This window comes from Oncorhynchus gorbuscha, linkage group LG05 (assembly GCF_021184085.1).
Source record: "Oncorhynchus gorbuscha isolate QuinsamMale2020 ecotype Even-year linkage group LG05, OgorEven_v1.0, whole genome shotgun sequence".
Lineage (NCBI taxonomy): Eukaryota > Metazoa > Chordata > Actinopteri > Salmoniformes > Salmonidae > Oncorhynchus > Oncorhynchus gorbuscha.
This window is the reverse complement of record NC_060177.1, coordinates 2,860,989-2,885,411: the sequence shown is the minus strand read 5'-3', so window position 1 is coordinate 2,885,411 and position 24,423 is coordinate 2,860,989. Positions and strand designations below refer to the sequence as shown.

Genomic DNA, 24,423 nt, shown 5'->3' with positions numbered 1-24,423 from the left:
ACCAGAGCCCTATTCCCTATATAGTGGTACTACTATAGACCAGAGCCCTGTTCCCTATATAGTGGTACTACTATAGACCAGAGCCCTGTTCCCTATATAGTGGTACTACTATAGACCAGAGCCCTATTCCCTATATAGTGGTACTACTATAGACCAGAGCCCTGTTCCCTATATAGTGGTACTACTATAGACCAGAGCCCTGTTCCCTATATAGTGGTACTACTATAGACCAGAGCCCTGTTCCCTATATAGTGGTACTACTATAGACCAGAGCCCTGTTCCCTATATAGTGGTACTACTATAGACCAGAGCCCTGTTCCCTATATAGTGGTACTACTATAGACCAGAGCCCTATTCCCTATATAGTGGTACTACTATAGACCAGAGCCCTGTTCCCTATATAGTGGTACTACTATAGACCAGAGCCCTGTTCCCTATATAGTGGTACTACTATAGACCAGAGCCCTATCCCCTATATAGTGGTACTACTATAGACCAGAGCCCTATTCCCTATATAGTGGTACTACTATAGACCAGAGCCCTGTTCCCTATATAGTGGTACTACTATAGACCAGAGCCCTATTCCCTATATAGTGGTACTACTATAGACCAGAGCCCTGTTCCCTATATAGTGGTACTACTATAGACCAGAGCCCTGTTCCCTATATAGTGGTACTACTATAGACCAGAGCCCTGTTCCCTATATAGTGGTACTACTATAGACCAGAGCCCTGTTCCCTATATAGTGGTACTACTATAGACCAGAGCCCTGTTCCCTATATAGTGGTACTACTATAGACCAGAGCCCTATTCCCTATATAGTGGTACTACTATAGACCAGAGCCCTGTTCCCTATATAGTGGTACTACTATAGACCAGAGCCCTATTCCCTATATAGTGGTACTACTATAGACCAGAGCCCTGTTCCCTATATAGTGGTACTACTATAGACCAGAGCCCTGTTCCCTATATAGTGGTACTACTATAGACCAGAGCCCTATTCCCTATATAGTGGTACTACTATAGACCAGAGCCCTATTCCCTATATAGTGGTACTATTATAGACCAGAGCCCTATTCCCTATATAGTGGTACTACTATAGACCAGAGCCCTGTTCCCTATATAGTGGTACTACTATAGACCAGAGCCCTGTTCCCTATATAGTGGTACTACTATAGACCAGAGCCCTATTCCCTATATAGTGGTACTACTATAGACCAGAGCCCTGTTCCCTATATAGTGGTACTACTATAGACCAGAGCCCTGTTCCCTATATAGTGGTACTACTATAGACCAGGGCCCTATTCCCTATATAGTGGTACTACTATAGACCAGGGCCCTGTTCCCTATATAGTGGTACTACTATAGACCAGAGCCCTGTTCCCTATATAGTGGTACTACTATAGACCAGAGCCCTATATAGTGGTACTACTATAGACCAGAGCCCTATTCCCTATATAGTGGTACTACTATAGACCAGAGCCCTGTTCCCTATATAGTGGTACTACTATAGACCAGAGCCCTATTCCCTATATAGTGGTACTACTATAGACCAGAGCCCTATATAGTGGTACTACTATAGACCAGAGCCCTGTTCCCTATATAGTGGTACTACTATAGACCAGAGCCCTGTTCCCTATATAGTGGTACTACTATAGACCAGGGCCCTATTCCCTATATAGTGGTACTACTATAGACCAGCGCCCTGTTCCCTATATAGTGGTACTACTATAGACCAGAGCCCTGTTCCCTATATAGTGGTACTACTATAGACCAGGGCCCTATTCCCTATATAGTGTTACTACTATAGACCAGAGCCCTATTCCCTATATAGTGGTACTACTATAGACCAGAGCCCTATTCCCTATATAGTGGTACTACTATAGACCAGAGCCCTATTCCCTATATAGTGGTACTACTATAGACCAGAGCCCTATTCCCTATATAGTGTTACTACTATAGACCAGAGCCTTGTTCCCTATATAGTGGTACTACTATAGACCAGAGCCCTATTCCCTATATAGTGGTACGACTATAGACCAGAGCCCTATTCCCTATATAGTGGTACTACTATAGACCAGGGCCCTATTCCCTATATAGTGGTACTACTATAGACCAGAGCCATATTCCCTATATAGTGGTACTACTATAGACCAGAGCCCTATTCCCTATATAGTGGTACTACTATAGACCAGAGCCCTATTCCCTATATAGTGGTACTACTATAGACCAGAGCCCTATTCCCTATATAGTGGTACTACTATAGACCAGAGCCCTATTCCCTATATAGTGGTACTACTATAGACCAGAGCCCTATTCCCTATATAGTGGTACTACTATAGACCAGAGCCCTATTCCCTATATAGTGGTACTACTATAGACCAGAGCCCTATTCCCTATATAGTGGTACTACTATAGACCAGAGCCCTATTCCCTATATAGTGGTACTACTATAGACCAGAGCCCTATATAGTGGTACTACTATAGACCAGAGCCCTATTCCCTATATAGTGGTACTACTATAGACCAGAGCCCTATTCCCTAAATAGTGGTACTACTATAGACCAGAGCCCTATTCCCTATATAGTGGTACTACTATAGACCAGAGCCCTATTCCCTATATAGTGGTACTACTATAGACCAGAGCCCTATTCCCTATATAGTGGTACTACTATAGACCAGAGCCCTATTCCCTATATAGTGGTACTACTATAGACCAGAGCCCTATTCCCTATATAGTGGTACTACTATAGACCAGAGCCCTATTCCCTATATAGTGGTACTAATATAGACCAGAGCCCTATTCCCTATATAGTACACTACTATAGACCAGAGCCCTATTCCCTATATAGGACACTACTATAGACCAGAGCCCTGTTCCCTATATAGTGGTACTACTATAGACCAGCGCCCTATTCCCTATATAGTGGTACTACTATAGACCAGAGCCCTATTCCCTATATAGTGGTACTACTATAGACCAGAGCCCTATTCCCTACCGGGTCGTTTCTGTAACTCTTCCAGGAAGTCTGTCATGCCAGCGGCTCCGGCCTCCTGGTTCAGCCTGTCATGATCACTGAAGTCCTCTGGCAGGAAGATGTTTCCGGTCTGAAGGTAATTAGCTGAACAGAACACAGACACATGGCTCTCATCGCCTGTTAGGAGATGCTGCTGATTCTCATCCGCAGAGATACACACGGAAATACATTCAAACACGCCACACACACGCATGCACGCAAGCAAACACACTTACAGAAACACGCTTATTTTGACAGATGCATCAACGGAATCATCCTGACTAACACAATGACAGGAATCATCACAGAGATACTAGATAGGGTCCTGGGAATCATCACAGTGAAGAGTCAGATACCAGAGATAGTAGATAGGGTCCTGGGAATCATCACAGTGAAGAGTCAGATACCAGAGATAATAGATAGGGCCCTGGGAATCATCACAGTGAAGAGTCAGATACCAGAGATACTAGATAGGGTCCTGGGAATCATCACAGTGAAGAGTCAGATACCAGAGATAATAGATAGGGCCCTGGGAATCATCACAGTGAAGAGTCAGATACCAGAGATAATAGATAGGGCCCTGGGAATCATCACAGTGAAGAGTCAGATACCAGAGATAATAGATAGGGTCCTGGGAATCATCACAGTGAAGAGTCAGATACCAGAGATAGTAGATAGGGTCCTGGGAATCATCACAGTGAAGAGTCAGATACCAGAGATAGTAGATAGGGTCCTGGGAATCATCACAGTGAAGAGTCAGATACCAGAGATACTAGATAGGGTCCTGGGAATCATCACAGTGAAGAGTCAGATACCAGAGATACTAGATAGGGTCCTGGGAATCATCACAGTGAAGAGTCAGATACCAGAGATAGTAGATAGGGTCCTGGGAATCATCACAGTGAAGAGTCAGATACCAGAGATAATAGATAGGGTCCTGGGAATCATCACAGTGAAGAGTCAGATACCAGAGATACTAGATAGGGCCCTGGGAATCATCACAGTGAAGAGTCAGATACCAGAGATACTAGATGGGGTCCTTCCTGTAGCTACTAGAGATAATACTGGTCCTTACTGTAGCTACTAGAGATAATACTGATCCTTACTGTAGCTACTAGAGATAATACTGGTCCTTACTGTAGCTACTAGAGATAATACTGTTCCTTCCTGTAGCTACTAGAGATAATACTGGTCCTTACTGTAGCTACTAGAGATAATACTGATCCTTACTGTAGCTACTAGAGATAATACCAGAGGGTAATACTGTTCCTTACTGTAGCTACTAGAGATAATACTGTTCCTTACTGTAGCTACTAGAGATAATACTGTTCCTTACTGTAGCTACTAGAGATAATACTGTTCCTTACTGTAGCTACTAGAGATAATACTGTTCCTTACTGTAGCTACTAGAGATAATACTGGTCCTTACTGTAGCTACTAGAGATAATACCAGAGGGTAATACTGATCCTCACTGTAGCTACTAGAGATAATACTGTTCCTTACTGTAGCTACTAGAGATAATACTGTTCCTTACTGTAGCTACTAGAGATAATACTGTTCCTTACTGTAGCTACTAGAGATAATACTGTTCCTTACTGTAGCTACTAGAGATAATACTGTTCCTTACTGTAGCTACTAGAGATAATACTGATCCTTACTGTAGCTACTAGAGATAATACTGATCCTTACTGTAGCTACTAGAGATAATACTGATCCTTACTGTAGCTACTAGAGATAATACTGATCCTTACTGTAGCTACTAGAGATAATACTGATTCTTACTGTAGCTACTAGAGATAATACTGATCCTTACTGTAGCTACTAGAGGTAATACTGATCCTTACTGTAGCTACTAGAGATAATACTGATCCTTACTGTAGCTACTAGAGATAATACCAGAGGGTAATACTGATCCTTACTGTAGCTACTAGAGATAATACTGATCCTTACTGTAGCTACTAGAGATAATACCAGAGGGTAATACTGGTCCTTACTGTAGCTACTAGAGATAATACTGATCCTTACTGTAGCTACTAGAGATAATACTGGTCCTTACTGTAGCTACTAGAGATAATACTGATCCTTACTGTAGCTACTAGAGATAATACTGATCCTTACTGTAGCTACTAGAGATAATACCAGAGGGTAACACTGGTCCTTACTGTAGCTACTAGAGATAACACTGATCCTTACTGTAGCTACTAGAGATAATACTGATCCTTACTGTAGCTACTAGAGATAATACCAGAGGGTAATACTGGTCCTTACTGTAGCTACTAGAGATAACACTGATCCTTACTGTAGCTACTAGAGATAATACTGTTCCTTACTGTAGCTACTAGAGATAATACTGATCCTTACTGTAGCTACTAGAGATAATACTGTTCCTTACTGTAGCTACTAGAGATAATACTGATCCTTACTGTAGCTACTAGAGATAATACCAGAGGGTAATACTGATCCTTACTGTAGCTACTAGAGATAATACTGATCCTTACTGTAGCTACTAGAGATAATACCAGAGGGTAACACTGATTCTTACTGTAGCTACTAGAGATAATACTGGTCCTTACTGTAGCTACTAGAGATAATACTGATCCTTACTGTAGCTACTAGAGATAATACTGATCCTTACTGTAGCTACTAGAGATAATACCAGAGGGTAATACTGGTCCTTACTGTAGCTACTACAGATAATACCAGAGGGTAACACTGATCCTTACTGTAGCTACTAGAGATAATACTGATCCTTACTGTAGCTACTAGAGATAATACTGATCCTTACTGTAGCTACTAGAGATAATACCAGAGGGTAATACTGATCCTTACTGTAGCTACTAGAGATAATACTGATCCTTACTGTAGCTACTAGAGATAATACTGGTCCTTACTGTAGCTACTAGAGATAACACCAGAGGGTAATACTGATCCTTACTGTAGCTACTAGAGATAATACTGGTCCATACTGTAGCTGCTAGAGATAATACTGATCCTTACTGTAGCTACTAGAGATAATACCAGAGGGTAATACTGGTCCTTACTGTAGCTACTAGAGATAATACTGATCCTTACTGTAGCTACTAGAGATAATACTGATCCTTACTGTAGCTACTAGAGATAATACTGATCCTTACTGTAGCTACTAGAGATAATACCAGAGGGTAATACTGGTCCTTACTGTAGCTACTAGAGATAATACTGATCCTTACTGTAGCTACTAGAGATAATACTGATCCTGACTGTAGCTACTAGAGATAATACCAGAGGGTAATACTGATCCTTACTGTAGCTACTAGAGATAATACCAGAGGGTAATACTGGTCCTTACTGTAGCTACTAGAGATAATACTGATCCTTACTGTAGCTACTAGAGATAATACTGATCCTTACTGTAGCTACTAGAGATAATACCAGAGGGTAATACTGATCCTTACTGTAGCTACTAGAGATAACACTGATCCTTACTGTAGCTACTAGAGATAATACCAGAGGGTAATACTGATCCTTACTGTAGCTACTAGAGATAACACTGATCCTTACTGTAGCTACTAGAGATAATACCAGAGGGTAATACTGATCCTTACTGTAGCTACTAGAGATAATACTGATCCTTACTGTAGCTACTAGAGATAATACCAGAGGGTAATACTGATCCTTACTGTAGCTACTAGAGATAACACTGATCCTTACTGTAGCTACTAGAGATAATACCAGAGGGTAATACTGATCCTTACTGTAGCTACTAGAGATAATACCAGAGGGTAATACTGATCCTTACTGTAGCTACTAGAGATAATACCAGAGGGTAACACTGATCCTTACTGTAGCTACTAGAGATAATACCAGAGGGTAATACTGATCCTTACTGTAGCTACTAGAGATAATACTGGTCCTTACTGTAGCTACTAGAGATAATACTGGTCCTTACTGTAGCTACTAGAGATAACACTGATCCTTACTGTAGCTACTAGAGATAATACCAGAGGGTAATACTGATCCTTACTGTAGCTACTAGAGATAATACCAGAGGGTAATACTGATCCTTACTGTAGCTACTAGAGATAATACCAGAGGGTAACACTGATCCTTACTGTAGCTACTAGAGATAATACCAGAGGGTAATACTGATCCTTACTGTAGCTACTAGAGATAATACTGGTCCTTACTGTAGCTACTAGAGATAATACTGGTCCTTACTGTAGCTACTGGAGATAATACTGGTCCTTACTGTAGCTACTAGAGATAATACCAGAGGGTAATACTGATCCTTACTGTAGCTACTAGAGATAATACCAGAGGGTAATACTGATCCTTACTGTAGCTACTAGAGATAATACTGATCCTTACTGTAGCTACTAGAGATAATACCAGAGGGTAATACTGATCCTTACTGTAGCTACTAGAGATAATACTGGTCCTTACTGTAGCTACTAGAGATAATACTGGTCCTTACTGTAGCTACTAGAGATAATACTGGTCCTTACTGTAGCTACTAGAGATAATACCAGAGGGTAATACTGATCCTTACTGTAGCTACTAGAGATAATACCAGAGGGTAATACTGATCCTTACTGTAGCTACTAGAGATAATACTGACCCTTACTGTAGCTACTAGAGATAATACCAGAGGGTAATACTGATCCTTACTGTAGCTACTAGAGATAACACTGATCCTTACTGTAGCGACTAGAGATAATACTGGTCCTTACTGTAGCTACTAGAGATAATACTGATCCTTACTGTAGCTACTAGAGATAATACTGGTCCTTACTGTAGCTACTAGAGATAATACCAGAGGGTAACACTGGTCCTTACTGTAGCTACTAGAGATAATACCAGAGGGTAACACTGATCCTTACTGTAGCTACTAGAGATAATACCAGAGGGTAATACTGATCCTTACTGTAGCTACTAGAGATAATACCAGAGGGTAACACTGGTCCTTACTGTAGCTACTAGAGATAATACCAGAGGGTAACACTGATCCTTACTGTAGCTACTAGAGATAATACTGATCCTTACTGTAGCTACTAGAGAGAATACTGATCCTTACTGTAGCTACTAGAGATAATACCAGAGGGTAACACTGATCCTTACTGTAGCTACTAGAGATAATACTGATCCTTACTGTAGCTACTAGAGAGAATACTGATCCTTACTGTAGCTACTAGAGATAATACCAGAGGGTAATACTGATCCTTACTGTAGCTACTAGAGATAATACTGGTCCTTACTGTAGCTACTAGAGATAATACTGGTCCTTACTGTAGCGACTAGAGATAATACCAGAGGGTAATACTGATCCTTACTGTAGCTACTAGAGATAATACCAGAGGGTAATACTGATCCTTACTGTAGCTACTAGAGATAATACCAGAGGGTAATACTGATCCTTACTGTAGCTACTAGAGATAATACTGATCCTGACTGTAGCTACTAGAGATAATACTGATCCTTACTGTAGCTACTAGAGATAATACTGATCCTGACTGTAGCTACTAGAGATAACACTGATCCTTACTGTAGCTACTAGAGATAATACCAGAGGGTAATACTGATCCTTACTGTAGCTACTAGAGATAATACTGATCCTTACTGTAGCTACTAGAGATAATACTGATCCTTACTGTAGCTACTAGAGATAATACTGATCCTGACTGTAGCTACTAGAGATAATACTGATCCTTACTGTAGCTACTAGAGATAATACTGATCCTGACTGTAGCTACTAGAGATAACACTGATCCTTACTGTAGCTACTAGAGATAATACCAGAGGGTAATACTGATCCTTACTGTAGCTACTAGAGATAATACTGGTCCTTACTGTAGCTACTAGAGATAATACTGATCCTTACTGTAGCTACTAGAGATAATACCAGAGGGTAATACTGATCCTTACTGTAGCTACTAGAGATAATACCAGAGGGTAACACTGGTCCTTACTGTAGCTACTAGAGATAATACCAGAGGGTAACACTGATCCTTACTGTAGCTACTAGAGATAATACTGATCCTTACTGTAGCTACTAGAGAGAATACTGATCCTTACTGTAGCTACTAGAGATAATACCAGAGGGTAACACTGATCCTTACTGTAGCTACTAGAGATAATACTGATCCTTACTGTAGCTACTAGAGAGAATACTGATCCTTACTGTAGCTACTAGAGATAATACCAGAGGGTAATACTGATCCTTACTGTAGCTACTAGAGATAATACTGGTCCTTACTGTAGCTACTAGAGATAATACTGGTCCTTACTGTAGCGACTAGAGATAATACCAGAGGGTAATACTGATCCTTACTGTAGCTACTAGAGATAATACCAGAGGGTAATACTGATCCTTACTGTAGCTACTAGAGATAATACCAGAGGGTAATACTGATCCTTACTGTAGCTACTAGAGATAATACTGATCCTGACTGTAGCTACTAGAGATAATACTGATCCTTACTGTAGCTACTAGAGATAATACTGATCCTGACTGTAGCTACTAGAGATAACACTGATCCTTACTGTAGCTACTAGAGATAATACCAGAGGGTAATACTGATCCTTACTGTAGCTACTAGAGATAATACTGATCCTTACTGTAGCTACTAGAGATAATACTGGTCCTTACTGTAGCGACTAGAGATAATACCAGAGGGTAATACTGATCCTTACTGTAGCTACTAGAGATAATACTGATCCTTACTGTAGCTACTAGAGATAATACCAGAGGGTAACACTGATCCTTACTGTAGCTACTAGAGATAATACTGATCCTGACTGTAGCTACTAGAGATAATACTGATCCTTACTGTAGCTACTAGAGATAATACTGTTCCTTACTGTAGCTACTAGAGATAATACTGATCCTTACTGTAGCTACTAGAGATAATACCAGAGGGTAACACTGATCCTTACTGTAGCTACTAGAGATAATACTGATCCTGACTGTAGCTACTAGAGATAATACTGATCCTTACTGTAGCTACTAGAGATAATACTGATCCTGACTGTAGCTACTAGAGATAACACTGATCCTTACTGTAGCTACTAGAGATAATACCAGAGGGTAATACTGATCCTTACTGTAGCTACTAGAGATAATACTGATCCTTACTGTAGCTACTAGAGATAATACTGGTCCTTACTGTAGCTACTAGAGATAATACTGATCCTTACTGTAGCGACTAGAGATAATACCAGAGGGTAATACTGATCCTTACTGTAGCTACTAGAGATAATACTGATCCTTACTGTAGCTACTAGAGATAATACTGGTCCTTACTGTAGCTACTAGAGATAATACTGATCCTTACTGTAGCGACTAGAGATAATACCAGAGGGTAATACTGATCCTTACTGTAGCTACTAGAGATAATACTGATCCTTACTGTAGCTACTAGAGATAATACCAGAGGGTAACACGGGTCCTTACTGTAGCTACTTGTGAAGGCATAAGGCCACTGGAGTGGGAAACAGTAACTGAAGCTTTGAGAGGTAGGTTTGTTGGGAGTTCCTATTGAGTTGATTGGTGTTTGGTTGTAATGGGAATAGAGGCTACGTTAAGATCTCTGTATATGTTGTAAATGACTTGAGCGATATGAGCCTGAAGAGAGAAACTTGTGTTTACGGTCTATGAATGTGTGTTTTTGGTTATAATGAGGGTGTAAGAAGGGTGACTCTCTGAGGTCATTAAAGATCCCATGGCTCTTATCGTAAGAGTAGGGGTGTTAACCCCGGTGTCCTGGCTCTCTGAGGTCATTAAAGATCCCATGGCTCTTATCGTAAGAGTAGGGGTGTTAACCCCGGTGTCCTGGCTCTCTGAGGTCATTAAAGATCCCATGGCTCTTATCGTAAGAGTAGGGGTGTTAACCCCGGTGTCCTGGCTAAATTCCCAATCTGGCCCTCAAACCATCATGGTCACCTAATAATCCCCAGTTTACAATTGTCTCATTCATCCCTCCTCCTCTCCCCTGTAACTATTCCCCAGGTCGTTGCTGCAAATGAGAACATGTTCTCAGTCAACTTACCTGGTAGAATAACAGATACATAAATCATAAATAAAAGATACTTCTAGGAGTTTTCTCGATTTTGAATTTTAGTTTGATGTTGATTTCTTTGTTGGATATTTTTTTTCTTTATTTAACGAGGCAAGTCAGTTAAGACAGTAACTGGTCTAGGAACAGTGGGGTTAACTGCCTTGTTCAGGGGAACAGTGGGTTAACTGGTCTAGGAACAGTGGGTTAACTGGTCTAGGAACAGTGGGGTTAACTGCCTTGTTCAGGGGAACAGTGGGTTAACTGGTCTAGGAACAGTGGGTTAACTGGTCTAGGAACAGTGGGTTAACTGCCTTGTTCAGGGGAACAGTGGGTTAACTGGTCTAGGAACAGTGGGTTAACTGGTCTAGGAACAGTGGGTTAACTGGTCTAGGAACAGTGGGTTAACTGGTCTAGGAACAGTGGGTTAACTGGTCTAGGAACAGTGGGTTAACTGGTCTAGGAACAGTGGGTTAACTGGTCTAGGAACAGTGGGTTAACTGGTCTAGGAACAGTGGGTTAACTGGTCTAGGAACAGTGGGTTAACTGGTCTAGGAACAGTGGGGTTAACTGGTCTAGGAACAGTGGGTTAACTGGTCTAGGAACAGTGGGTTAACTGGTCTAGGAACAGTGGGGTTAACTGGTCTAGGAACAGTGGGTTAACTGGTCTAGGAACAGTGGGGTTAACTGGTCTAGGAACAGTGGGTTAACTGGTCTAGGAACAGTGGGTTAACTGGTCTAGGAACAGTGGGTTAACTGGTCTAGGAACAGTGGGTTAACTGGTCTAGGAACAGTGGGTTAACTGGCCTAGGAACAGTGGGTTAACTGCCTTGTTCAGGGGCAGAACGACAGATTTGTATCTTGTCAGCTCGGGGATTCGAACTTGCAACCTTTTGGAGCTGGAGTTTGAAGCAGACACCAGAACATCCGGTATGGGGTGGAACAAGGTTGAGAAGACTAGCTGCCCAGAACAGAGTGTGATGTAGATGAGTCCTCGATAGCCTATGGTCCCTAGGCCAAATAATTAAATGAAACTTACCTATGAATCTGAAGAGAGAGCTGTCACACTCGATGACGACCAGGTCGTCACACAGCCACAGCAGGTTGTGAGGCGTCACCAGGGCGGGGTACAGGCGGACCGTCTCCATGGGAACGAAGCAGTACCGCACCTCCTCGTCACCGTCGACCAGAGGAGTCCCCACCAGACCCAGGGGTACCGCGTCATGAACTACACAACAACACAGTGACATCAGGGCCTACCTGAGGACACTGGGCTGGCTATGGGGGGCCTACCTGAGGACACTAGGCTGGCTATGGGGGTCTACCTGAGGACACTAGGCTGGCTATGGGGGCCTACCTGAGGACACTGGGCTGGCTATGGGGGGCCTACCTGAGGACACTAGGCTGGCTATGGGGGTCTACCTGAGGACACTAGGCTGGCTATGGGGGCCTACCTGAGGACACTGGGCTGGCTATGGGGGGCCTACCTGAGGACACTAGGCTGGCTATGGGGGCCTACCTGAGGACACTGGGCTGGCTATGGAGGGCCTACCTGAGTACATTGGGCTGGCTATGGGGGGCCTACCTGAGGACACTGGGCTAGCTATGGGGGCCTACCTGAGGACACTGGGCTGGATATGGGGGCCTACCTGAGGACACTGGGCTGGCTATGGGGGGCCTACCTGAGGAAACTGGGCTGGCTATGGGGGCCTACCTGAGGACACTGGGCTGGATATGGGGGGCCTACCTGAGGACACTGGGCTGACTATGGGGGGCCTACCTGAGGACACTGGGCTGACTATGGGGGCCTACCTGAGGACACTGGGCTGGCTATGGGGGGCCTACCTGAGGACACTGGGCTGGCTATGGGGGCCTACCTGAGGACACTGGGCTGGCTATGGGGGGCCTACCTGAGGACACTGGGCTGACTATGGGGGCCTACCTGAGGACACTGGGCTGACTATGGGGCCTACCTGAGGACACTGGGCTGACTATGGGGGGCCTACCTGAGGACACTGGGCTGGCTATGGGGGCCTACCTGAGGACACTGGGCTGGCTATGGGGGCCTACCTGAGGACACTGGGCTGGCTATGGGGGCCTACCTGAGGACACTGGGCTGGCTATGGGGGGCCTACCTGAGGACACTGGGCTGACTATGGGGGGCCTACCTGAGGACACTGGGCTGACTATGGGGGCCTACCTGAGGACACTGGGCTGGCTATGGGGGGCCTACCTGAGGACACTGGGCTGGCTATGGGGGGCCTACCTGAGGACACTGGGCTGACTATGGGGGGCCTACCTGAGGACACTGGGCTGGCTATGGGGGGCCTACCTGAGGACACTGGGCTGGCTATGGGGGGCCTACCTGAGGACACTGGGCTGGCTATGGGGGCCTACCTGAGGACACTGGGCTGGCTATGGGGGGCCTACCTGAGGACACTGGGCTGGCTATGGGGGGCCTACCTGAGGACACTGGGCTGGCTATGGGGGCCTACCTGAGGACACTGGGCTGACTATGGGGGGCCTACCTGAGGACACTGGGCTGACTATGGGGGGCCTACCTGAGGACACTGGGCTGACTATGGGGGCCTACCTGAGGACACTGGGCTGACTATGGGGGCCTACCTGAGGACACTGGGCTGGCTATGGGGGGCCTACCTGAGGACACTGGGCTGACTATGGGGGCCTACCTGAGGACACTGGGCTGACTATGGGGGGCCTACCTGAGGACACTGGGCTGACTATGGGGGGCCTACCTGAGGACACTGGGCTGGCTATGGGGGGCCTACCTGAGGACACTGGGCTGACTATGGGGGGCCTACCTGAGGACACTGGGCTGGCTATGGGGGAGGACACTGGGCTGACTATGGGGGGCCTACCTGACACTGGGCTGACTATGGGGGGCCTACCTGAGGACACTGGGCTGACTATGGGGGGCCTACCTGAGGACACTGGGCTGACTATGGGGGGCCTACCTGAGGACACTGGGCTGGCTATGGGGGGCCTACCTGAGGACACTGGGCTGACTATGGGGAGGACACTGGGCTGGCTATGGGGGGCCTACCTGAGGACACTGGGCTGACTATGGGGGCCTACCTGAGGACACTGGGCTGACTATGGGGGGCCTACCTGAGGACACTGGGCTGACTATGGGGGGCCTACCTGAGGACACTGGGCTGACTATGGGGGGCCTACCTGAGGACACTGGGCTGACTATGGGGGGCCTACCTGAGGACACTGGGCTGACTATGGGGGGCCTACCTGAGGACACTGGGCTGACTATGGGGGGCCTACCTGAGGACACTGGGCTGGCTATGGGGGCCTACCTGAGGACACTGGGCTGACTATGGGGGGCCTACCTGAGGACATTGGGCTGGCTATGGGGGGCCTACCTGAGGACACTGGGCTGACTATGGGGGGCCTACCTGAGGACACTGGGCTGGCTATGGGGGCCTACCTGAGGACACTGGGCTGGCTATGGGGGCCTACCTGAGGACACTGGGCTGGCTATGGGGGCCTACCTGAGGACACTGGGCTGACTATGGGGGCCTACCTGAGGACACTGGGCTGACTATGGGGGGCCTACCTGAGGACACTGGGCTGACTATGGGGGGCCTACCTGAGGACACTGGGCTGACTATGGGGGGCCTACCTGAGGACACTGGGCTGACTATGGGGGGCCTACCTGAGGACACTGGGCTGGCTATGGGGGGCCTACCTGAGGACACTGGGCTGGCTATGGGGGGCCTACCTGAGGACACTGGGCTGACTATGGGGGGCCTACCTGAGGACACTGGGCTGACTATGGGGGGCCTACCTGAGGACACTGGGCTGGCTATGGGGGGCCTACCTGAGGACACTGGGCTGACTATGGGGGGCCTACCTGAGGACACTGGGCTGACTATGGGTTCAGGTTCTCTGGTGTTACAGATTCTGGTCTTCCAGTAGTTCAGGGTGGCTCTCTCAGTCACCTGCAGGTCTACTGGCCGGTCTCGCAGGAAATGCTTCCCTGACTGGAGGTTCTCTAAGGCCTAGTGGGAAATTAATCCGAGGACATAAATCATGAGCCCACTTTATATCAAACCAAATGTCATTTGTTACATATAGTTTACAGCACCGGGTATAAAAGGTGCAGTGAAATGCTTAGATCTGCCTCCCTCAACATTACAGTATCAATATCAATAATAATCAACGTTTTAATAAAAAATAACAAGTAATTAGAGGAAGTTAGTATGCATAGTAATATAACTGATATGTACACACTAGGATGTAAATTATGATAGTGTAAACATTAAATATTTTCGGTATAAATTTACTTATTCTTAAAAACTTGTCCAAGTATATTTTTTTATGTTAGACTCAATGATGTAGTACAAGATCTTTCCCGACCAATCACATCAGCCCTCTTCAAATCCAATCTTTTTCAGAGCTAAACTGATTGGTCAAAAGACCAATTATTGAGAAAAAAAAGATCAGAATTGGGCTGCTTGTCTAAATGCAGCCTTATTGTTTTGATTTCGTTTTTTTCTTAAACCTTGATTGAATGTTATTGTGAAACAGTAGACTGTTTGCGTTACTTTACCATATTAGGTAGACTAATAACCATGTCTTTAACTTTGCAAACGGCAAAAAGGGTTGATCGGTTAATTGATTTTACCTGTAGCAGTGACGTTAGACGTAAACCTGCGGTAAGCTCATATAAAATATTTAATTCTGACACACATGATGTAGCTAGTTTCCCCGTTTGTAGATAATAATGTACATGTCTGAATGTGCATCCGTCTCTGTCGATAAACCACCGTGGTTTCTGACCGGAAGTCGTGTCTTTGAAAAGCAACGAGTCCTGAAGGTGAGAAAGTCGGTTGAACCGGATGGAAAAAAAACAACCACCAACGTTGAAGGAACAAAATTGATTGTCCTGTTCGGTTGCCATTTTTTTTGGCGTTATAGTAGCTTACTTTAACAAAACAAATAAACTTTACCCAAAAGCCAGGTAAAGAAACAGAAAGTGAATTAGTTATAAACCTCGCAGCAACTACCGTCTCCACTTCACTTTGCCCGTTGCTAACACCTGGCTAGCTATCAAAAATCACCCCCAATTCATTATTCATCAGCTACCTTCTTCTTAATCAAACTTTTATAGTAGCCTATTTTAGAAAATTATTTAAAAAATATATATATATATTTAAATGCACTACTGTTTCAAAATATAGGGCCTGGCTATTGCGAAGAAAGTCTATTTTTGTCTCCGTTTTGACAGCTGGCCTCAAGGAGCCGTTTTAATATGTGGGCCGTGACGTCACTGAAACGTCCTCTCAGCGTCAGTGACGTCACTGAAACGTCCTCTCTGCGTCAGTGACGTCAGAATTAAACGCCCGCTGGAGGAGAAACCGAGTAGCTTCCGGAGGGTGAAAAAAACATCGCTTTATTATCGTCATCTAATTACACAAATGACAATACAGAAAAGTGTATTATGATATTCTAACGTTATCTTTCTTTAGAAGTGTTTTTTTGTTGAGTGCATATAAAAAGCATGTATATTACAAATACATTTTCAATGTAATTTCACAGTATGCCAAACAGCCTACAACAGTTTACAGAGAAGGCTCGAGTCATTAGAACGCAGTACAATCTTGGCAAAGGCTTGAATTGATGTTCAATGTTGAACTCATTAGATTAGTCTGCTGGCTGGATTCTCTGGACTCTGGACTCCGTTTGTTCTGTTATGTGTTCATTTAGATGTCCCAACAGAGAGTTATTATTGGACACCAAAGACCTGTGGAAAATACATAAATACAACAAACTAAAAAACATATTTGGAGGGTGACAAAAAGCTGAGTCTTGGCACAGACTTTTGACAGACAGAATGTTGAGTTAATTGTTTGTGTGTGTGTGTGTGTATTGACCTGTGATTGCCCTGTAGAAGCACAATGGTCTGCTCCAGTTGTCTCAGGTGTGTCTCCTGCTCTCGCAGAGCAAGCACCTGTCTCTGTAGACACCTGTCCCAATGCCTGCCACCTACACACACACACACACACACACACACACACACACACACACACACACACACACACACACACACACACACACACACACACACACACACACACACACACACACACACACACACACACACACACACACACACACACACACACACAGAGAGAGCAGAGAAGAGAGAGATTTGTCCACACCATCCAAAAGACACAGAAATGGAGACACACTGTGCCATAGACAAGGCAACTCACAGTTGGCCTCTGCAGTGGTAGAGGAGTCCTGCTTTAGGCTGGTTAGTCTCAAGTTGTAGTTTTCTTTCAGAGCCTCGACAAGCCTTTTCTTCAGGGATTCCTGCAACACAGACAAATAGAGACACAGAGAGGCGAATCATTAATTCCAATATAGATGAATTTTCACTTATTCATGTGTTGATGTCAATGGGAGATTAAGTGGAAGTTAGGGTTTGCCCCTGAGAGAAGATCATTTAGGTCGGGATTTAACCTAAACAAATTCAGATTCTGGTGACAAATTATTGTAGTGCACTATATTGGTCCAAAGTAGTGCACTATATTGGTTCAAAGTAGTGCACTATATTGGTCCAAAGTAGTGCACTATATTGGTCCTAAGTAGTGCACTATATTGATCCTAAGTAGTGCACTATATTGGTCCAAAGTAGTGCACTATATTGGTCCTAAGTAGTGCACTATATTGGTCCTAAGTAGTGCACTATATTGGTCCAAAGTAGTGCACTATATTGGTTCAAAGTAGTGCACTATATTGGTCCAAAGTAGTGCACTATATTGGTCCAAAGTAGTGCACTATATTGGTTCAAAGTAGTGCACTATATTGGTCCAAAGTAGTGCACTATATTGGTTCAAAGTAGTGCACTATATTGGTCCAAAGTAGTGCCATATATTCAGTAGGGAATAGTGTGCCATTTGGAACACATTCCTAGTGTTGTTGAGGTACTAACCAGCTGCTGTTGTGGTACTAACCAGCTGCTGTTGTGGTACTAACCAGCTGTTGTTGAGGTACTAACCAGCTGCTGTTGTGGTACTAACCAGCTGCTGTTGAGGTACTAACCAGCTGCTGTTGTGGTACTAACCAGCTGCTGTTGTGGTACTAACCAGCTGCTGTTGAGGTACTAACCAGCTGCTGTTGAGGTACTAACCAGCTGCTGTTGTGGTACTAACCAGCTGCTGTTGAGGTACTAACCAGCTGCTGTTGAGGTACTAACCAGCTGCTGTTGTGGTACTAACCAGCTGCTGTTGAGGTACTAACCAGCTGCTGTTGAGGTACTAACCAGCTGCTGTTGAGGTTGCTGTTGAGTACTAACCAGCTGCTGATGAGGTACTAACCAGCTGCTGTTGAGGTACTAACCAGCTGCTGTTGAGGTACTAACCAGCTGCTGTTGAGGTACTAACCAGCTGCTGTTGAGGTACTAACCAGCTGCTGTTGAGGTACTAACCAGCTGCTGTTGAGGTACTAACCAGCTGCTGTTGAGGTACTAACCAGCTGCTGTTGAGGTACTAACCAGCTGCTGCTGCTGTGAGGTACTAACCAGCTGCTGTTGAGCTGCTGTTGAGTACTAACCAGCTGCTGTTGAGGTACTAACCAGCTGCTGTTGAGGTACTAACCAGCTGCTGTTGAGGTACTAACCAGCTGCTGTTGAGGTACTAACCAGCTGCTGATGAGGTACTAACCATCTGTTGAGGTACTAACCAGCTGCTGTTGAGGTACTAACCAGCTGCTGTTGAGGTACTAACCAGCTGCTGTTGAGGTACTAACCAGCTGCTGTTGAGGTACTAACCAGCTGCTGTTGAGGTACTAACCAGCTGTTGTTGAGGTACTAACCAGCTGCTGTTGAGGTACTAACCAGCTGCTGTTGAGGTACTAATCAGCTGCTGATGAGGTACTAACCAGCTGCTGATGAGGTACTAACCATCTGTTGAGGTACTAACCAGCTGCTGTTGAGGTACTAACCAGCTGCTGTTGAGGTACTAACCAGCTGCTGTTGAGGTACTAACCAGCTGTTGTTACTAACCAGAGGTACTAACCAGCTGCTGTTGAGGTACTAACCAGCTGCTGTTGAGGTACTAACCAGCTGCTGTTGAGGTACTAACCAGCTGCTGTTGAGGTACTAACCAGCTGCTGTTGAGGTACTAACCAGCTGCTGTTGAGGTACTAACCAGCTGCTGTTGAGGTACTAACCAGCTGCTGTTGAGGTACTAACCAGCTGCTGTTGAGGTACTAACCAGCTGCTGTTGAGGTACTAACCAGCTGCTGTTGAGGTGCTGCTGTTGAGGTACTAACCAGCTGCTGTTGAGGTACTAACCAGCTGCTGTTGAGGTACTAACCAGCTGCTGTTGAGGTACTAACCAGCTGCTGTTGAGGTACTAACCAGCTGCTGTGAGGTACTAAACCAGCTGCTGAGGTTGTGCTGTTGTGTGACAGGACTTCCTCTTCAGGAGAGCTACCTCACTGCACTGTGGAGTCACATCAACATGACTCTCACTCTGTTCTTGTCCTCCTCTGTTCTGTCCTTCTCTCTTTTCTTCTGTCTCTGTCAGACAGGAAGTAGCAGGAGGTGATCCCAGGGCAGAGAGCAGGTCGTAGGCCTGGCCTGGAGAGGAGACAGAAGACAGGAAGGTAGACGGTGTGAGAACGGTATCTAGGAAGTTTCTTGTTATCGTTACAATGCCAAGCAAAGGACTAGCTAATGTATTAGTCTGAGGAAAATATGTTAGAATGGTTACAACTAGAATGGTTATATATATACTTTTATTTCACCTTTATTTCACCAAGTAGGCAAGTTGAGAACAAACATACAGTCAATAATACAGTAGAATAATAAGTATTTTTACAATGTGAGCAAATGAGGTGAGATAAGGGAGGTAAAGGCAAAAAAGGCCATGGTGGCAAAGTAAATACAATATAGCAAGTAAAACACTGGAATGGTAGATTTGCAGTGGAAGAATGTGCAAAGTAGAGATAGAAATAATGGGGTGCAAAGGAGCAAAATAAGTAATTAAATACAGTAGGGAAAGAGGTAGTTGTTTGGGCTAAATTATAGGTGGGCTATGTACAGGTGCAGTAATCTGTGAGCTGCTCTGACAGCTGGTGCTTAAAGCTAGTGAGGAGATAAGTGTTTCCAGTTTCAGAGATTTTTGTAGTTCGTTCCAGTCATTGGCAGCAGAGAACTGGAAGGAGAGGCGGCCAAAGGAGGAATGTATAAACAGTGGAGAGAACAAGTATTTGATACACTGCCGGTTTTGCAGGTTTTCCTACTTACAAAGCATGTAGAGGTCTGTAATTTTTCTCCCCACTGTATATATATATCTAGAATGGTTAAAAACCCAGGTCTAAAACATCTGTTTGTGTGAGTGATGATGACGACACATAAATGCATCTCCGTGGTCAGTAGTAAGTGCAGTACATATGGAACAGGGTACTATTTGGGATGTAGCGTAGTGACTGATTGTGTACCCAGGAAGCTGGGGTTAAGGTGGAGGGAGCGTGTGCCAGCCCAGTGCTGATCCACCAGGTTCAGGAGTCCTCTCAGGGAGGAGGAGAGCTCTGCCACCCCAGGCTGAGGTGATGGAGTCCTGGGCACAGAGAGGTGGTCACTAAGCCCTAGTCTGGAGCTCTGGAAAAATACAATGATTAAAGAAAGGCCTTATCATTCGAGTGAAAACAGAAGTTTGTCCAAAAAAAATGGTGTCATGATATCCTTGTTTCTAGAACAATAAGATCAGGTAAATGTTTCTAACACTGTAATCTCACCTCACTTAAAAAGTGATCTTTCTACATTATATTTGGTCTCTTAGACCTCGACCGAGCACTTGGCCCAAAAGTGTCTGTGTGCTCTGCTGTGTTGTGAGAGGCAGTGCATTGAGATTAGCCCCAAAGTATCTGTGTGCTCTACTGTGTTGTGAGAGGCAGTGCATTGAGATTAGCCCCAAAGTGTCTGTGTGCTCTACTGTGTTGTGAGAGGCAGAGGCAGTGCATTGAGATTAGCCCCAAAGTGTCTGTGTGCTCTACTGTGTTGTGAGTGCTGTGAGAGCAGTGCATTGAGATTAGCCCCAAAGTGTCTGTGTGCTCTGCTGTGTTGTGAGAGGCAGTGCATTGAGATTAGCCCCAAAGTGTCTGTGTGCTCTACTGTGCTGTGAGAGACAGTGCATTGAGATGGTGTTCCCCCCCCACTCCTCTCACATTACTGATGCTCCCTCCCAAATGGCACCCTATTCCATTTATAGTGCATTAACCCCATAGGACCCTGGTGAAAAGTAGTGCACACTATATAGGGAATAGGTCATTAGTTAAGCCACAGCATCCTGTCATTAGCATTAAGACTCAACCCTCCTTCCAGAACCCTTTAAGTAACAGATCCTCACCCTCAGTACCGCCATTAGTTCAATGTCCCTGCCAATCACACAGTAACCCACCAAATATTTTCACAGATAATTACTCTTCTTGGTTCTGAACAGATAAGACCACAGCCTCTCAAAAGCCAGTGTTGTCTTACCCACAGCCTCCTGTCATTAGCATTAAGGACCCAGCCTCCTGTCATTAGCCACATCCCTCAATGAAATTAAGGACCACAGCCTGAGCTTCTCAAATGAATGCCTCGTCATTAGCCCACAGCCTCCTGTCATTAGCATTAAGGACCACAGCCTCCTGTCATTAGCATTAAGGACCACAGCCTCCTGTCATTAGCATTAAGGACCACAGCCTCCTGTCAAGGCAGTAAGACTTCATTAGCGTTTGTGGGAGATTACTCCCCAGAGGGGGTTGGCCACAGATGTGATAAATACTGTAAACACAGCGTCATTAGACTTTACACAGCCTCCTGACCACATTAAGACCACAGCCTCCTGTCATTAGCATTAAGGACCACAGCCTCCTGTCATTAGCATTAAGGACCACAGCCTCCTGTCATTAGCATTAAGGACCACAGCCTCCTGTCATTAGCATTAAGGACCAGGACATTAAGGACCACAGCATCCTGTCATTAGCATTAAGGACCACAGCCTCCTGTCATTAGCATTAAGGACCACAGCCTCCTGTCATTAGCATTAAGGACCACAGCCTCCTGTCATTAGCATTAAGGACCACAGCCTCCTGTCATTAGCATTAAGGACCACAGCCTCCTGTCATTAGCATTAAGGACCACAGCCTCCTGTCATTAGCATTAAGGACCACAGCCTCCTGTCATTAGCATTAAGGACCACAGCCTCCTGTCATTAGCATTAAGGACCACAGCCTCCTGTCATTAGCCCTGTCATTAGCATTAAGGACCACAGCCTCCTGTCATTAGTATTAAGGACCACAGCCTCCTGTCATTAGCATTAAGGACCACAGCATCCTGTCATTAGCATTAAGGACCACAGCCTCCTGTCATTAGCATTAAGGACCACAGCCTCCTGTCATTAGCATTAAGGACCACAGCCTCCTGTCATTAGCATTAAGGACCATCCTGTCAAGGACCACAGCCTCCTGTCATTAGTATTAAGGACCACAGCCTCCTGTCATTAGCATTAAGGACCACAGCCTCCTGTCATTAGTATTAAGGACCACAGCCTCCTGTCATTAGCATTAAGGACCACAGCCTCCTGTCATTAGCATTAACCACAGCCTCCTGACCACAGCCTCCTGGCATCCTGTCATTAGCATTAAGGACCACAGCCTCCTGTCATTAGCATTAAGGACCACAGCCTCCTGTCATTAGCATTAAGGACCACAGCCTCCTGTCATTAGCATTAAGGACCACATCCTCCTGTCATTAGCATTAAGGACCACAGCCTCCTGTCATTAGCATTAAGGACCACAGCCTCCTGTCATTAGCATTAAGGACCACAGCCTCCTGTCATTAGCATTAAGGACCACAGCCTCCTGTCATTAGCATTAAGGACCACAGCCTCCTGTCATTAGCATTAAGGACCACAGCCTCCTGTCATTAGCATTAAGGACCACAGCCTCCTGTCATTAGCATTAAGGACCACAGCCTCCTGTCATTAGCATTAAGGACCACAGCCTCCTGTCATTAGCATTAAGGACCACAGCCTCCTGTCATTAGCATTAAGGACCACAGCCTCCTGTCATTAGCATTAAGGACCACAGCCTCCTGTCATTAGCATCAAGCCTCCTGTCATTAGTTAAAACCTCCTGTCATTAGCATTAAGCCACAGACTCCTGTCATTAGCATTAAGGACTCCTGCCATTAGCATCAAGGTGTGTATAAAACCTCATGCTACATCAAAGGTGCCATGGAATGACTCTGTATCATGGAATAATTGGGTCGTTGCTATTCTAGTGTTATTGATGCAGACAGCTGCATCAATAACAGCTGTCGACTGGTCACATTGATCTGTGACACCACAACATTGATCTGTGACCCCACAACATTGATCTGTGACCCCACAACGTTGATCTGTGACCCCACAACGTTGATCTGTGACCCCACAACGTTGATCTGTGACCCCACAACGTTGATCTGTGACCCCACAACATTGATCTGTGACCCCACAACATTGATCTGTGACGACGTTTACTTCTGTATTCACACTGTAGGCTACTTATGATGTGTGTGTTAATATTTAAATAAATAAATATCAGTCATTTTTGTTGTTTAATTTATTTAACCTTTTATTTAACCAGGAAGTGCTCATTCGAGATTAGATGGGTTTTTTTTTTTCCAGGAGCGTTCTGGATTAAGTTGGCGCGTGTTTTCTATCCGCTATAAATTGTTCGGGGTTTGGAGCGTGTGTTGACTAACTTAGTCCTGTTGTCTCCGGACTGAAGCAGATCAAACTAAATCAAACTAGAATCAAACTAGAATCAAACTAAATAAAACTAGAATCAAACTAGAATCAAACTAAATCAAACTAGAATCAAACTAAATAAAACTAGAATCAAACTAGAATCAAACTAGAATCAAACTAAATCAATCTAGAATCAAACTAGAATCAAACTAAATAAAACTAGAATCAAACTAGAATCAAACTAAATCAAACTAAATCAAACTAAATCAAACTAAATCAAACTAGAATCAAACTAGAATCAAACTAAATCAAACTAGAATCAAACTAGAATCAAACTAAATCAAACTAAATCAAACTAGAATCAAACTAAATCAAACTAAATCAAACTAGAATCAAACTAGAATCAAACTAGAATCAAACTAGAATCAAACTAAATCCAACTAGAATCCAACTAGAATCAAACTAAATCAAACTAGAATCAAACTAAATCAAACTAAATCAAACTAGAATCAAATTAGAATCAAACTAAATCAAACTAGAATCTACAATATACATGTACGTGTTGACCTGTGTTGTGTTGATGGATGGAGTTGAATCTGGTGTCTGTCTGCAGGTCT

The 24,423-nt window shown here is 44.5% G+C and overlaps 1 protein-coding gene and 1 long non-coding RNA gene across 4 annotated transcripts in view; both read right to left on the bottom strand.

Annotated features, from left to right (window-relative positions):
* The window catches only part of LOC124035453 (BTB/POZ domain-containing protein KCTD19-like), a 64,642-nt gene extending 48,322 nt beyond the window's left edge, over nucleotides 1-16,320 (bottom strand). Inside the window, exons 1-4 of one of the 3 annotated variants that reach the window (XM_046348904.1) lie at nucleotides 15,706-16,320; nucleotides 14,932-15,079; nucleotides 12,088-12,276; nucleotides 3,000-3,122 (exon numbers count right to left, since the gene is read on the bottom strand). In XM_046348904.1, the coding sequence (XP_046204860.1) occupies nucleotides 3,000-3,122; nucleotides 12,088-12,276; nucleotides 14,932-15,079; nucleotides 15,706-15,981 (736 nt within the window). In that variant the 5' untranslated portion in view covers nucleotides 15,982-16,320. The remainder of the gene's footprint in view (nucleotides 1-2,999; nucleotides 3,123-12,087; nucleotides 12,277-14,931; nucleotides 15,080-15,705) is intronic. The other 2 variants (XM_046348903.1, XM_046348905.1) reach the window with 2 other exon arrangements.
* A 50-nt stretch (nucleotides 16,321-16,370) lies between these two features.
* Nucleotides 16,371-17,399, bottom strand: LOC124035454. The gene is made up of 3 exons (XR_006838737.1): nucleotides 17,297-17,399; nucleotides 16,955-17,066; nucleotides 16,371-16,824 (listed from the first exon to the last, which is right to left on the bottom strand). It is a non-coding gene; the product is annotated as an uncharacterized LOC124035454 (long non-coding RNA).
* Between the last annotated feature and the right edge of the window lie 7,024 nt (nucleotides 17,400-24,423).